The sequence below is a fragment of the Mugil cephalus genome, chromosome 19, assembly GCF_022458985.1.
Source record: "Mugil cephalus isolate CIBA_MC_2020 chromosome 19, CIBA_Mcephalus_1.1, whole genome shotgun sequence".
Taxonomy (NCBI): Eukaryota; Metazoa; Chordata; class Actinopteri; order Mugiliformes; family Mugilidae; genus Mugil; species Mugil cephalus.
The window spans coordinates 23,001,277-23,018,454 of NC_061788.1; the positions used below are offsets into that span (position 1 = coordinate 23,001,277).

Here is a 17,178-nt window from a genome sequence, read left to right on the forward strand (position 1 = left end):
AGAGAGTAATGCATTTTTTCAGTCAGAATGTTGTTTTTTTCGATTATACTGATGCCACTTGAATGCAGCATTCACTGCAAGCCGTGCAGGTCTCATGTGGGAGAGGGAGTGCTTGATTAAAACGATGACTCACACTGCAGTACTGACAAAAATATGTATTATATGTTATTGGGCCAATAAGTCAAGATATCGGACTTATCGGAATGATGTCATAATTTCCTGATATCAGACCGATAATTATCGGGCTGATAATTATCGTGAGCCCCTATTTAGTAGTCTATACGTCTAATGTGGAGAAGAGGAATTTGGGGTTTTTTATATTTTCTGCAATTAGTTTTTGGAAGCCTGTTTGACTGAGTTATTATAAATTTTGAGGTACTTCATACCTAATAATATTCCATAATGAACAGTTAGCTTTGTTTTCCTCCATCTCCTCTCAGCACTCTTGCAGCTTCTTTCACTTCAGGAGTAAGGTGACCCCGGTTCTCACCGGGGTCACCTGTTGGTTAAAACTAGCGATGTTGAAGCTGCGTGACATGTTAGGTAAAATCAAAGCACTGTAAAATGTTTAAAAATTCTCTGGACATAGAGTCCGAGGAGACATCAACGTGTAGATTAAAATCGCCAGTTATTAAAACTCTGTCATATGAAGTATGGGTAGTTGATAACAGATCTGAAAAGTCGGTGATAAAATGAGTAACAGGTCTAACAGGGTGTTCTGTAGATTATGACACAGAGGATAGGTGGGCTGTTAAAAACAAAGGCATGATACTCAAATGACATGTAACTGTTAAAAAGATATTAATTTGAGAACATGTTATTTTTTATAATTGATGCAGTCCCTGTTCCTCATCTGTCCTCCCTGGTGGGAAATAAAAAGTTAATATTTGGCGGGGAAGCCTCAGCGAGAACAGCAGATGCATCAGTGCAATAGGCAATAGGCCTTCAGCCAGGTGTGCAGTCGACATACCCGGCTGGTGGTGAGGTCACTGTAGCGAGGAGGGGGGGAGCGGGCTGAGGATGATCAGCCGCTTCCCTGTATCTAGCAGGTGGTTAATCAGAGCGATGAAGTCCTGTTTGAGGACCTGTGACTGCTGGTTTCTTGGTCGTTGATGCCGGCCTCTATGCCGAGCTGTGCTGTGCACTGAGCAGCACGGCTGATGATGCTACCTCCTTCACATGGGCACCAGGATGGCAGAAGGTCTAACCACATGTGACGGACCATGGAGGTCCCGACTGCGGGCCTCTGACTCCCTGGAGGTACAGTGGAGCTGGGATGGAGCCAGATGCTGGTGGCATCGGGACACTGCTGCAGAGGATGGTGAAAAGTGCCGCGGGACTCCGTGAGGCCCACAGGCCTCAGGTGAATTGTAATCAGCCTCACCAGCAAGACATGGTGGCAGACGGCTTCCTTGAGCAACTTACGCCGGGTGGAAGAGGTTGAAGACTGACTGGACGGCTGATTCAGAAGACGGGGAGACGTCCATCCTGAGGTGGAAAAGAGCAACAGCCTGCGGATGTCCACTTTGAGGTCAGCAATTTTCTTGTTTGCTTTCCTAGCCAGGATACCTGGGGGCAGCTGGTGGGGTACCGAGGAGGCAGTAGCCATTTTGGCTACTGAATACCGACAATCAGCTCAAAGAGGCCGTTTTTCCCCTCAAAAATCATTATGAAAATCGGATTTTAAAAGCAAATAAAATCAGATCTTAAAATAGCTTCTAAAAGTTTGTAAGACTTTTAAAAAATTCTTTAAAAGTTGCAAGTGGGAGGACGACAGAGGGAGACAGCCTAAAAACTAAATAGGCCGACTGTGATTCTTTGGATGAACCATTTAGTTGTGCGTTAGGAAACAGTTACCCTAACCTTTACAAACCCTTACAAAACAGCACAGTTCCAACCACTTCTTAACACATGCATAGTGCACAAGGTTTCTACTACCATTGCATAAATTGATGAATGAAGGCTAAATTAAAGGAACAGTCTTAATTTCCTAGAAACCTACTTGTTTGGCATTTAATCACGTTACTTTAAAAAAAATCTCAGTAAATTACTGGTCTCAGCAAAGGTAGTGTGGGTAGATCACATGGCATTAAAAAAATTGATGTCAGCCTATCCTCCATTTTCATTATGAAATTTGTCACTTGACTGACATACAGGGCAGCCTGTCTGTCATCTGACCTTTTCTGACACATAAGTCACTGTGCATTTCCTTGCATTCGTTGAAGCAGCTGACTCGTTGTTCCGAGACTTTAAAAACAAACCTGTAATACAGTCTTCGATCAAAAATTTTCAGGTATCAAGAAGTACATTTACATGGCGCAGTGAAGCCATGGCCGAGGATTTGACCCAGCAACTTTGGAAGGACATCGCAGATTGCGAGTGTTTCTCAGTTGGACGAGTCTACAGATGTGAGTAACACAGCCCAGTTGTGGGCTGGTGCATGTGCGGTCATGTGTTTTCTGATATGTCTTCTGATATGACTGCAAAAGAGGAGCTGTTAAAAGTACTGCCCATGAAAGAACACATGCGAGGGGAGGACATATTTCAGTCTTTCAAAAACTTTATCGAGAAAACCCAGCTCCCAGTGTGCAAACTGGTGTCCATCACCACGGACCTGCAATGGTTGACCCCTCGAATGGATTTATTGCCAAGTGCAGGGAGGACGATGCTTTACCAGACTTCCTCAATTACCACAGCATAATACATTAACAAGCGTTATGCGCACAAATGCTCAACATGAAAGAGAGACTTGGTATTTTAAACTGATCTGACCAACATGCTAAATGACCTTAATCCAGAGCTGCAAGGAAAAGACAAAACCATGATAAATATCATCAGCTCAGTTAATGCTTTCAAATGAAAAATGCAATATTTCTCCTTAAAGCTAAAGCACAATGATTTGGCAAACTTCCAGAACATGGAGTTAGACCTGGAGACACAAGGGAAGAACTGTGTGGGGCTTTACAGTGCACGCTACACAGAGCAGATTGACAATTGTCTGTCAGAGTTTGACAAATATTTTCAAGACTTTGTTTTACTTGAGCCAATCGTTAAATTCATGTGCACCCCTTTTCACGAAGATGCTGACGTTGATTCACTTGCATCAAAAATTGCAACACTGTTTCACCTGAACTCCTCTGGAGTGGAGGATGACATTTTAACACTACAGACTGACATTCTGCTGAAGTCCAGGGCTCATGGACAGTTCTGGAACTTACTTACAGAGGAAAAAATACCACAACATGAGGAAATGTGCTACCTCCTGGACTCCGGCTCCACTTATTTATGTGAGTCATCCTTTTCCCACATGAAGATCATTAAGTACCGTTCCACCGTGACTGATGATCTTTCGGAATTGTGCTTGAGATTGGCTTTCAGCAGCCATTGTCCGGATTATGCATCCCTAGCTGTTTTCAGTTGTATTGTGCAATTTGGGTCCATGCAGTTTTGCAAGGTACATCAAAATATATTTTACATATATAGAATTCTCAAGAAATGTATGAATATATGTTTTGTATTTTTATAGCAGGTAGATCACTTTGACTTGGTCATTTTAGACTCAATTGGCTTTTCTTGAATGTAAATGGTTCAACTCACTGTTTCAATCACACCTTAGATCTTGTGCTAACATATGGCACAGAAACTGAAGGTCTAACAATATATTCTCATAATCCTCTATTGTCTGATCATTTCCTTGTAACATTTGAATTTACTATAAGAGATTACACAGAAATTGAAAAGACATTTTGTTATGGTAGACACTTATCTGATGATGCTATAACTAGATATAAGGCATTAATTCCTTCAGTATTTACCTCAGTGCCTTATGTCAGTGATGTGGATGTCAGCAACCACAATTTAACTCCAACACAAATAGATTATTTTGTTGACAGCACGGCAGCATCACTAAGCACAACTCTTAATCTAGTTGCTCCTCTAAAACAGAAGGTGATAGATCTGAGGAGGGTAGCTCCATGGTACAATTCACAGTTGCGTAGTTCAAAGCAGGCAGTTCGATAGCTGGAAAGAATTTGGCATTCCACTAATTGTGAAGAAGCTCACATAGCCTGGAAAGATAGTTTAACAACTTATGACAAAACTCTCTGTAAGATTAGAACAGCATATTATTCTTCATTAATAGAAGAAAACAAGAACAACCTCTGATTTCTTTTCAGCACTGTAGCCAGGCTGACAAAGAGTCACAGCTCTGTTGAGCCATCTATTCCCTCAGCCCTCAGCTGTACTGACTTTATGAGCTTCTTTACTGATAAAATCGTTGGCATTAGAGATAAAATTCATAGCATCCTTCCAGTTGTCAAAGATGTAAGTACAGTGGCATTAGAGACCTCTGTAGGACCTAGTCAATATTTGGATTCTTTCTTTCTAATTGATCTCCCTGAGGTCACTTCAATAATTACAGCACCTAAACCATCAACTTGTCTTCTAGACCCCATCGTGACTAAATTGCTCAAGGAGGTTTTTCCCATTAATTAATACCTCCATATTAAGTCAGGTAAACTTATCTTTATTAACAGGATATGTGACCCAGTCTTTTAAAACTGCTGTAATTAAACCTTTACTTAAAAAACCCACTCTTGACCCAGATGTTTTAGCCAATTATAGGCCAATTTCCAACCTTCCTTTTATCTCTAGAGTTTTAGAAAGGTTGTTATCAATCAGTTGGTCGATCATTTAAACAGGAATGGTTTGTTTTAAGAGTTTCAGTCAGGTTTTAGAGCTCATCATAGTACAGAAACGGCTCTGGTTAAAGTTACCAACGATCTCCTCATGGCTTCAGACGATGGACTTGTCTCTATACTTGTCCTGCTAGATCTCAATGCTGCATTTGACACTACTGATCACATTATTCTACTACAGAGACTTGAAATTGTGATCAAGATTACAGGAACTGCATTAGACTGGTTTGAATCATATCTGTCAGACAGATTTCAGTTTGTCCATGTAAACAACAGTTCTTCTAAATATACCAAAGTAAGCTACGGAGGTCCTCAGGGTTCTGCGCTAGGACTAATATTATTCACATTATACATGCTTCCCTTAGGCAATATTATTAGAAAGCACGCCATAAACTTCCATTGCTATGCAGATGATACCCAGCTATATTTATCCTTCAAACCAGATGAAACCAATCAGCTGGTTAAACTCCAAGCATGCCTAAACTTAGACAAAACAGAATGTGTTGTATTTGGCCCTAAATATGTCAGGGATTCATTATCTAATCACCTGGTTTCCTTGGATTGCATTACCAGTACTACTGTGAAAAACCTTGGCGTTATATTTAACCAGGATATGTCCTTTAATTCTCACATAAAGCAGGTGACCAGGACTGCTTTCTTTCACCTTCGTAATGTCATCAAAATTAGGAACTGTCTGGCTGTCCAAATAGCTTTTTAAAAAGCCTCCAATTGATTGAAAATGCAGCAGCAAGAGCACTGACAGGAATTAGCAAGAGAGATCATATAACTCCAGTTTTAGCTTCTCTTCATTGGCTCCCTTTAAAATCTAGAATTGAATTAAACGTCCTCCTCCTTACATACAAGGCCTTGAGAGGCCTAGCTCCATCATATCTGAAAGACCTCATAGAACCATATTGTCCCAACAGATCACTACGATCTCAAAGTGCGGGTCTACTTGTGGTTCCTAGATTTTCTAAAAGTAGAATGGGAGGTAGTGCCTTCAGCTATCAGGCTCCTCTCCTGTGGAACCAGCTCCCAGTTTGGGTTCGGGAGGCAGACACCGTCTCTATGTTTAAGGTCAGGCTTAAGACTTTCTGTTTTGACAAAGCTTATAGTTAGGGCTGGCTTAACCATCGCTTAGTTATGCTGCTATAGGCCTAGGCTGCAGGGGGACATTGCACTGAGGACATGTCCTCTCCTCTCTCATGACTGGCTCCTTTCCTCTAATATCTTATCATTTTATTTTCTATCTCTTATAATTTATTTTCTATTACTAACCACTGTATCTCACTTTCTCAATACCCCTCTCCTCCCCCTCCATCTTCTTGTGAGGATCTCTGGTCTGGAGTGATGAATATCTGACCTGTGGAGTTTTAAGATACATCTGCTGTCGTGGCCTCTTAAACTAGCCCAGTCTTCATGGTCTGGAGTGCTGTGTATCAGACCTCAGGAGCTCCATAATCTACATCTGCCCCAGTCTTCATGGCCTCCTCCAGTTGTCCACTCCTATCGAGACGAACAATTCACCAACCTGCCCATTATTCCTGTTATACTCACAAACTGTCACATAAGATCATCAGCTATGTGTTATATTACTAGATTCTACATGTTTCCTTCAGCTTGATGTATGTATCTGTGACAGAAGTTTGTTTATCTTGTTTCCCCTGTTCTTCTTTTCTCTCTATCTTCTCTGTTTCTACCCGGCTGGCCTTCGGCAGATGGGTCCCTCCATATGAGCTGGGTTCTGCTCAAGGTTTCTTCCTGTTAAAAGGGAGTTTTTCCTTGCCACTGTTGCCCACAGGCTTGTTCTGGAGGTTGCTGTGAGTGTGGTTTTTGTAAAGCGTCTTGAGACAATTCGTTTTGTTATTGGCGCTATATAAACAAAATTGAATTGAATTGAATTTTATAAGTAGCTTGCATACTGAAAAAGTGTGTGCACCCCTGGAGCCTCATATACAAAGGGTGCGTGTGCTCAAAAATGTTGTATGCGGTCTTTTTCAGAGCAAAATTCAAATGTATCAAGAGTGAAATGGCCGTAGAAATGTGCGTTGCCTCACGCCGACTTCATTGGCTGCGTACACGCATATCCCCTGATGTTGAACCTTTGGCGGCACTTAGAGGTGATGCTGGGACACAGTCATAATACTGTATTAGCAACATTAGTATTAGTCTTCCTCCGCTTCATATCCACCTTGATATCAGAACCCCTCCTTTTTCAATTTAGCGTGTGCACGCTTTTCTGATTCTGACCCCACATCATTGACAGTGTTACACACATCTGGGACCGGTAATCTGTAACAGTGTTGAACGTTGTCTGTGACCTTAATCTTTTGAGAATCGGCAAACTTTGTAAGTCATAATTGGACAGTAAATACTTCTCCTAACACAGAGATAAAACTAATCCAGTGTGAATCAGCTCTGCAATTCCTTGTCACTTAAGAATTATGAAGGATGTGCTATAAATCAAAGTTTGAACAGAGTTTTGGGAGCAAAGTGGGGATGTCGCTGAACTATTCACCCGTTTAGACCAGGGATGAAATCATTAAATCAACCATTAATGTGTAAATCTGTGTACATGGTTCTGATCAAATACTAACAACTCCACTTCAGTGAGTAGCCTCTCCAATTTGCTTTCTGTGAAATTCTTTTTTCCCGCCCTACTCATCGGGTCGACTTAAAATGATTTGCGTGTTTAAATGGGGGTGTAGTTTATATGCTTATTTTTAGGTTTATGAAAAGCACGGAGAACAATGATCTGAATTTAAAGTAAATTTGTAAACTGTCACACACACACTAAAGTCCAGATGGTGGCAGTAATGCACCTAACAGTTGTTTGTCAACCATCATTAAACAAGAAGAAGAAGAAGAAGAAGAAGAAGAAGAAGAAGAAGAAGAAATGGGAGCGTGGACAAGAAGGGCTGGGGTATTCCAATATGTGCGCTTGATTGGGACATAAGGGAAAAGTGCTTGAATTCATGTGTGCGCACAGATTCTTCATACATAGGATTTTTGATGACCAGAGTTTTCTGGTTTAGATCGCACGGCCATTTTTAGTAGAAATCCAGGCAAGTCTTTGTACATGAGGCCCCAGCTCTAGTTCAATAACAGTGAATAACAATAAATGAATGAATAAATAAGTTAGTCGAACTTCATAATTACCTAATAAAAATGGCAAAAATTCAATCGCAGTTCCTTCGATTTTCTGTCAATGGCAATATTCACAGAAGAGTCGGTGGAGACTCTAAAGGATTGTCTTGACACCACAATGTGGGATGTGTTCTGTAAGGACCACAGGAGGACATCGACAGTCTCACCAGCTGTGTTACGGACTATATCAACTTATGTGCAGAACTCACCATACCTCACCACCAGGACTGTGAGTTTGTTCCCCAACAACAAACTGTGGATTACCCCTGATATAAAGGTCCTCCTCAAGTACAAAAAGTGGGCTTTCAAGTCCGGGGATAGGGAGCAGATAAAGACTGCAAAAAGAACTGAGGAGGATGATGAGGCAGGAGAAAGACAGCTGCAGGAGAAGGACAAAACAACAGCTGCAGCAGAACGATGTCAGCGGGTTCTGAAGGAGCCTGAAAATGATCTCAGGACATAACAACTCCAGACCTGAGACTGAGACGAGTAGTAGGTGAACGACCTGAACAGGCTTTTCAACAGATTCGAACCAGTCACCCCTCCCCACCCAACCAACCCTGCAGCAGCTTCCCCAGACTGGAACCTTGTGTGCCACGTCATTGACCACCCCCTCCTGGCCCCTCCTCCACGATCCCCCTGTGCACTCACTACCCCTCCCACTCATTGGGCAGCTAGGCCAGAGAGAACTGGCCAGGCTCAAGGTCAAGAAGGCAACGGGTCCAGATGGCATGAGCTCTAGGCTCCTCAAATCCGGGGCCAACCATAGCCCACCTGGCAAAGACCCTGGAGAGGTTGGTCCTCCAACAACTGCAACCCATGGTGAACTCGTCCCACTGCAGTTAGCCTACCAGCCTAGCATCAGGGGTGAGGATGCTGTCATCTTCCTCATTCATGTTCTATGCTTTTTCCAGTGCCTTCAACACCATTCAGCCGAACTGCTGAGGGACATGCTGGGCCACGTGGAGGTGCACCAGCAACTCAGTCTGGCTCCCGGACTTCCTGACCCAGAGACGACAGTTTGTGAGGGCAAAAGACTGTGTGTCGGACATGGTGATCTGCAGCACAGGGCGCCACAGAGGATGGTCCTGGCCCTTCTCCTCTTCACTATCTACACAGTCGACTTCCACTACACAACCATCACCTACAGAAGTTCTCAGATGACTCAGCCAGCATCGACCTCATCAACAACGGAGAAGAAAAGGAGTACCGAGAAGTGAACCAGAACTTTGTGGCCTGGTGCCAACAGAACCACCTCTGGATTAATGTGGTAAAAACGAAAAAAAAAAAAGAGCTGGTAGTGGACTTCAGCGGGTTCAAAGCCACTGCTCCCTCACTGGTGAACATCCGGGAACAGACACTGAGATAGTGAACTGTTACAAGTACCTGGAGGTTCACCTAAATAAGAATCCTGGATAGGGCTGATAACACTCAAGCATTATACAAGAAGGGCCAAAGCAGACTCCACTTGCCGCGGAAACTGAGGTCCTTCAGAGTGCAGGGTGCCCTCCTGAGAACTTTCTATGACTCTGCGGTTGCGTCGGCCATCTTTTACGGTGTGGTCTGCTGGAGCGGCAGCAAAGGTGAAAAGACTCAACAAGCCGGTGAAGAAAGTTGGCTCTGTCCTGGGGTACAGCCTTTAGCCTGTGGAGGTGGTGGGGGACAGGAGGATATTGCCGAAGCTGTCGTCAATGGACAATGCCTCCCACCCCCTGCACGAGACTGTCGGAGCCCTGGAAAGCTCCATCAGCGACAGGCTTCTTCAACCACGCTGTGCGAAGGAGCAGTACCGCAGGTCCTTCCTCCCCTCTCCTATTACACTCTACAACCAGGTCCGCTCCCAGTAGACCCACAACAACATATGTGCAATATCCCACTTAATGAACAATATTCCTTCTAACTACATTTACATATACACATATTTTTTTATATCTGCCATTTCGCACTGTCTGCATCTTTCCCAATGGTAGATGTGTGAATAGATACGTATATTTATATACATACATATATTAGCATACTCATCTTCCATCCTGTTAATACGCAATATTCCTCCTAACTACATGTACATATATTCTTTATACCTTTTTGCACTGTCACCATCACTGCCAACTGTAGATGTGTGAATATATACACACATCTACAGTTGGCACTGATGCTATATATATATAGCATCAGCATTCTCATTTTCCATATTTTCTTACTTGAACAGTGCATGGTTTGTTTTAAGATTTTTTTATATTCTTATATTTTATTCTTTTGTCCACCCATGTGCGCACTGTCTGTGATTACCGAATGTCTCTGCTGCTGTTAACAATGAGTATGTGAGATGCCAGAAGAGATGTCCCAAACTGTGGAAGATGACCGGTGTGTCTGTGTGAATGAAACAAACTGGCTCCTGTGAGCTGCCTTCCGCTTAACCAGAGTCGCCAAACTGGAGAAAAGAGTTGTTCTCCTTCTCCAGCTGAGAGAGGATGAATTACTCATAGACCTAGCCTAGTGTCCCATCAATGAGGCAGCCGCTAGCGAGGCCGCTGGCAGAGAATTGGATGGCACGATGCCTTGGACCCAGTCTCCGGCTGAGAACCAGTGGGATCGGATGGGGGCCAGACCCAAGTCTCCTCTGTCTCTCTCCACCACGGGGACGGTAGTTTACTTTGGGAAATATGGCTGTAAACTGGCAAAAACTTCACGCACCTGCCTCTTCCAGCTCTGGTCCTCGGCCATGTCCCACTAAGGTCATCATGGGGACTCCAACATCAGGCATGTAAAAACACATCCACAACACTGTGTTTTCCTAGCGCCACTGTCAACAACATTGCTACGGAAATCCGTCATGTGCTGGAAGCTCACCCCTCGGTGAACACGGTGGGTGGTCCATGTGGGAACAAATGATGTTCCAAGGCAGCAGTCATAAATCTTGAAGCAGGATTTAACCGGCTCTTTAACATCCTGAGGCAGTCCAGAGTGACAGCCTTCATCTCCGGACCAGCCCCAGCCCTTGGCCGCAGGATGGGGCCTCCACAGCAGAACTCGGGGTTCAGTGTCTTGCTCACGGACACTTCAGCATGTGGCACATTCCACGGACCAAACTAACCCTTCGATTTGTGGACAACCCACTCTCTTTAAATCCTATCATAGCAACAGAAAATGTTATGTAAAAATGCGCCTGAAAGAGTGGCTGCATTTTGCCAGTAGCTCCGTGAAGAATAACCTAGCATGTTAATGATTGGTTTTGTCTGACGTGTTGTTTTTCTGTGCCTTGAACCAGGGGCGTTGCTAGGTGCACAGTGTTACAGGGGCACAGGCCCACTGGGTTAGTAACCAGTCCTCATACAGAAAAATACAGGGACTGATGCTTCTAATTGCTTCCATATGCATATACACATACATACACACACAGTCACAGTCATAGCGCAGGGGTTCGGATATTTTTCTGTGATCATAAACCGTCTGTGATGAAAAATAGACTCATTCGTGAAATTTCATCCGGAATTTTTACAGGGGGACACAGCGCGTGTTTAGTTTGTTCTTGACTTTTAGTATTTTTAGTTCTGTCGTTGGTTGTTGGCTGTGGAGTTTGGCAGAACGGCCATTGTGTCTGTTGGTGTGCTCCTGCTATTGGCTGCTAGCGGTGCCTGCGCTACTAGCGCTGCCCCTGGAGCTGCCCAGAGTGAGGAGTTGGCGGCGGGAGGATCCGAGAAGCAGCTTCGGGTCAGCCATCTGCACTCAGGGGGAACGTGAGGTCTTCGGCAGCAGGATCAATGGACTGTGTGCGCATGATGGGACCCAGAGGGAATGTGTCATGGGAGGTGCTTTGGAGACCTGGTTCATGGAACCACAGTGTGTCTGAGCCCGGCTTTGGGACTCTACAGGCAGACACACTCCATTTGTATTTACATCCATCCCGCAGCCAATAAGGAAACACTATTGCAGAGAAACACCATGGTGACACAATCCACACCACTGTTGCTAAGCAACTGGTCAAACATTCACATCACCTTGATACTATTTTGCCTACTACTTTTGCATAATGCTAATTCTGTACATTTTTTTCTGCTTATTTTTATTTTACTTTAATTTAATTTCATTTATCTTTCTTGTGGCTTTATGAGTGTTTATTTTTATGTGCAATAAAGCTATGTAATTTCCCTCGTGGATCATTAAAGTCTGTAAAAGAATGTTCATCAAGTACCTATAAAATGGATTGTGGTGTCTACTCGCTGGTATTGCTGCCACTTGGTAGTGTCATCAGGAGGCATGGCATAAACTTCCAGAGTTATGTAGATGATACACGGCTTTATATTGCCATGTCTCCTGATGACCCTGGGCCAATTGATACACTTTTAAACTGTATTTTAGATATTAAGTCATGGATGGCAACACATTTTTTACAACTCAAACAGGACAAAACTGAGGTCTTAATTATTAGTCCTGAAGGTCTGAGAGAGAAAATTAACACAAAACTTCAAACACTGGAATTAAGATCCTCTCAGTAAGTGAAGAACCTCTGTGTCATATTTGATTCAGATCTTAGTTTTGTCCCACACATTAAGGACATGACCAAAACTGCATTTTATCACCTTAAAAACATTGCCAGAGTACAATCTCTTCTCTCTCAAGCTGATATAGAGACACTGATGCATGCTTTAATTACTTGCAGGATAGACTACTGCAATGCCCTACTTTCTGGTCCTCCAAAGAATAATATTTCACACTTAGAATTATTAAAAGAACTCAGCCGCCTGTGTCCTGACAAGGACCAGAAAGAGGGAACACATCACACCCATTGTAAAATCTCTGCATTGGCTTTCAGTTTGCTTCAGAACAGATTTTAAGATTTTATTGGTTTATAAAGCTCTTAATCGTCTTACTCCAAGCTATTCATCAGAAATGCTTATATCATATGAACCTCGTAGAGCCTTCAGGTCTTCTAGTAGTGGCCTTTTAATAATACCCAGAGAGAAAGCAAAAATCCATGGCAAGGCAGCCTTTTACCATTACAGTTCACGTCTGTGGAACAGCCAGCCTGAAGACCCAAGGGCTGCAGAGAGCGTTGATATTTTTAAAGTCAAGCTCAAGACTTACCTTTTTAGTCTGGCTTTTAATTGAATCTTAACTATCCATTTCTTTTTAATCTCTGTTTCTGTCCCTATATCATCTTTAAATTATCTTAAACTTGATTTTATTTATTTCATTTTATGTTAGGTCTTAGGTCTGTATGTTATTTTTGGGGTTTTTAGGGTGCTGTTTTTAGCCAGCCTCTGGTGTTTCTTCACCTACAAAAGCGTTTCCACAGTTCGCGCTCCTCTTCTAATAAATACTGTTTTATTTGTTCTACAAAATGAATTTTTAAGTTGTCTGTCTGTGCATGTGTGAATGTGTGTCTGTGTTGGAGAAGGGGGTTGGGGGCACATGTGGGATTATTGTATACAGCTCTCTGTGCTACTTTTGTATAAAAAGTGCATTACAAATAAGGTCTGGTTGGTTGATTAATTGAATAAAAGCATATCTTATCTTATCATTATCTGTGTTGTCTGGTTGAGATAATACCCAAGTGAAAACCAAATATCCTCTGCTAAAAATCTTAGCTGCTTAATCTGAGGCATCCTACCTGTTTTTTTATAGCATCCAAATCTCTGTCACGAACAAAGTCTTCTCTCAGCTGTACCCTGGTCAGTCTGGTGCTTCGAGGGTCAGAAAATAGTTGGAAGAAGCCCTCCTCTGGTTCAAAGTTACTGTCTGTGTGGACCAACTCCATATATCTGTTTAAAATTACAAGCCACCATGGAATCAGAAGCTTCTTTCAGAAATGGAATCTGAAATTGGTAAAAATGATTTGATATATACTGTTACTTACGTGTTCACCAACTTGTCACAAATTTCACTTGGAAGGAAGATATCAGAGCGCAGGAAAAGCTTGTCCCTCAATCCTTGGTAACACATGGTCTTCCTTAGATTCCTCAGGCAGAAGACTGTTGCCAGAGTCATGAGGCTGTCAGGGTTGTCACCTGCTTTGGTTGCCATGTTAGCCTCCTCTTCTCTGGCTCAAATCAAAACCAAAGCAGTGCAGGGGACCTGATGAGATATTTAAAGAAGTAAAGCCTCAATTATGCTTCTGTGCATACGAGGACATGACGCACAAACCCTCCACCATTGTGAGACATTCATACTTGTGCTAATCAGTCTGTCTCACTCTGTACCATCTCCACTCCACTCCACTCAAACATTAAACAGCGCTGCGTGTTTTTTGTTTTTTTCTAGTCGGGTTAATTTTGGTTTCTATTTCCTCCTTCACTTTCAACAGTGGCAACTGAAAACATGACTACAAATGTCTGTAATGACCTGACACACGTCAGTCTGTCTCGCTCTGTAACAAATCCATGTAAATGCTAGACGCCGCTGTATCTTTTATGCCAGTCGAGTTAATTTTTGTTTCCACTTCCTGCTCCATTTTCAATAATGGTGACTGAAACTTTTGCCAAGATTTCGCCAAATTTTTGTCAGTCTGACTTGCTCTGTAAGAACACCACGCAAACACTGGACAGTGCTGTATCTTCATTTTGGCCAGTCAAGTTTTGAGCTTCACTTTCCACATCACTTTCACTTTCAACAATGGCAGGTGAAACTTGTATAACAGGAATTATACAAATGTCTGTATCTATAGACTTCTTCAGTTAACCTTTCTGATTCTTTATTGATACAAATTAATCAACTCTAAAATCGCAGAGACAGAGAAGCAGCCAGAAATACTAAAGCAGAAACACGTCGCTACTAAGCGGACCAATCGCAGCTCTTGCGCTCTGCGTCGCTGCAGCTAGTAGTTACATTTGGGGGGTGAGGCGTCAGCGACACTGCAAGGTCTGCGCACCTTCTGTGACGGGGTGTGCACGTTAATGCCGGATCCTCTGCAACACAGAAGCCTAAATTACAGTTAAGAGATTACAAAGTCTTGCATTTCAGAATGCTACAATAGGATAATACAAATATCAACTACCATTTGCATTCATTCCTGTTTGACATATGTATCATTTATTTTTGGCCTAGGACCACCTGATGAAGAAAGAAATACACTGAGAATCACACACTGAGTAGCAAATAAGCAATTAGATGAATGACATTCAATCCACAAAATATTAACTGTTCGGTAACTTGAACTTTTTTCCACATTTGATCAATGTATTTTCCCTCGTCAACAAAGGAAGCATATTTATGTCAAACTGCTTTATAGCAATCACAGACTGAGTATGTATTTTCTACTTTTGATAGCCTATTTGTTGGCATTGCATACCTTAGCTGTCTGCTTTTGCAACAACTTGATTCAAAATTGGCAATTGTATCATAATAATACTGTGCTTATTGACCACTGCTGTAAAGTCGAAGCCACAAATCGAGCTTGCTCTGCTTTTTCATTAGTACTAGTTGTTTGCTAGCTTACGACACAGCAATGAATTCGGAGGTACACCAGACTGCAAGCTAGCTAGCTACACTGTGGATACATTAACTTTGACATAAGTAATGTTAGACTGATGATGGCGAAAAGGCAACTGCGATTCGCCTACTCGGGTTCAAACGTCCAAATTACGGTATTACGTTAAACTTCGACTTGCCGATAAGGTGTCACCAGTGCATTTTAACGTCTAAATTAGCTTGTGGCTAACGATGACTTTCCTTGCTATGTTGCTAGCCACTTAGCTGGAGGGGCTAGCTCTGACGAACAGCCCTGTGTGGATAATCAGGTTACAAACAGTGGCCAGCGGTGTTACAGTGAATGGCGCATCAGTTTGGGCTCTACCTTAGCTTCCGCCAAGGCTATGTGTATAGATGACGGCGAAAAATGAATGTATTATCCCCAGTCTTCACTCATCTGATTTTCGTATTTACCCGATGTCAACAAACAGACTCCTCCTCTTTCTAGTTCCACTACTCCTCCTACTTTCTCTTCTTCTTCTTCTTCTTCTTCTTCTTCTTCTTCTTCGTTATTGTACGGCGGTAGCAAACTATAACAGTGCACATGCGCCACCCTGTGGTCTGTGATGATAACTGCTGAGGTTTACTATCTAATATTAGTTTCGTATAATACACACATACACACCCATAGATATATATGCATACACACCTACATAAATTTCAAATCCTTTTATCTAACAATTTAAAATTTCTTTTAAAAAATCCAGAACATATCTGGTGACTCGATCCCCTGATGATCTCCTCAATATTCTATTAAAACTAAACACTTCTCTCGCTCTCTATTTTCCTTTTTAGTTTCATTATTTCCTTTTCATACTTTTTACATTTCATGACTACATGTTCTACAGTTTCTTTTGATCTTTTCTCATAATATGTAAAGTAGAATTTAATCCTGTATGTCCTATTCTCATCCTGGCAAGAATTGTCTTTTCCCTTCTGTTCCTACCTCCATTTCTTATGTGTCCAACTAATGGAGTAACTGAAAATAAATGTCTCCCCTTGCTTCCATTATCTCACTGACTTTGCCACTTTTTCTTCAGTTCTTCTTCTTTACTTCTGCTTTGTAGTAGTTGCAGTAGTTTCAACCAATACATGTTCTGATCTTAAAACTTGTTTAGAATATTTATCAGCCAATTAATTTCTCCCGCTTCTTAGCCTCATATACATGATTACTAAAAGCAGTGGCAGCAGCAGTTGCAGTAGAAGTTGTAGTAGAAGTAGTAGTGGCAGAGGTATTTGTTGTAGCTGTTGGTACCGTCAGTTCAGATGTGATTGGTGAAACTCTTTGCAAGAAACCAAAATAATGATATTAATGATAAAATAAAATATTACATTAAAGTAAATATGTTGACAAAAGATAGAAAACATTTGATACCAAAACCAAGATGTAATTGAACATATTTAAATAATGGCCAGTAAGAGCCAACTGCAAATTATTCTGAAATCAGCATCACTACATGTATGATAGCGATCTCATTCCAGTCCCTGTTGAATTTCAACACATGGACACTGCATTCTTCTTAATGGGGTACTGATAAGGTGATGACCGTAAGCAAATCTTATTTAACAAAAAAAGTACAAAAAAAAAAAGTATAAAAAATACTGCTGTGCTGTGTAAGTGTTGGCTTTACTAGCAGGGGTACACAGTGTCAAACCTATGGAAGTTTTTCTGTGCCATCAGAGTTTGAATATAAGTTGCTAGGTAAATAGTTTACATAAAAAAAATCAATGTCAAAAAAAAGTTCAACCTCATAAAATTAAAAAATTAAAAAAAAAAATCAACTTAATAAAATTTAGCATAAAACAATCAACCTCAAAATTTCAACCTCAAAGATATGACCTCAAACAGTTCAACCTCCAACTTTCA

General features: G+C 41.9%; 1 protein-coding gene across 5 annotated transcripts in view; it reads right to left on the minus strand.

Moving 5' to 3' along the window:
* The window catches only part of zer1 (zyg-11 related, cell cycle regulator), a 41,269-nt gene extending 25,450 nt beyond the window's left edge, over positions 1–15,819 (minus strand). For 2 of the 5 annotated variants that reach the window (XM_047569520.1, XM_047569515.1), the window contains exons 1-3: positions 15,637–15,801; positions 13,702–13,919; positions 13,456–13,606 (exon numbers count right to left, since the gene is read on the minus strand). In XM_047569520.1, the coding sequence (XP_047425476.1) occupies positions 13,456–13,606; positions 13,702–13,868 (318 nt within the window). In that variant the 5' untranslated portion in view covers positions 13,869–13,919; positions 15,637–15,801. Of the gene's footprint in view, positions 1–13,455; positions 13,607–13,701; positions 13,920–14,669; positions 14,765–15,636 lie in introns of all 5 variants that reach the window. The other 3 variants (XM_047569519.1, XM_047569517.1, XM_047569516.1) reach the window with 3 other exon arrangements.
* Between the last annotated feature and the right edge of the window lie 1,359 nt (positions 15,820–17,178).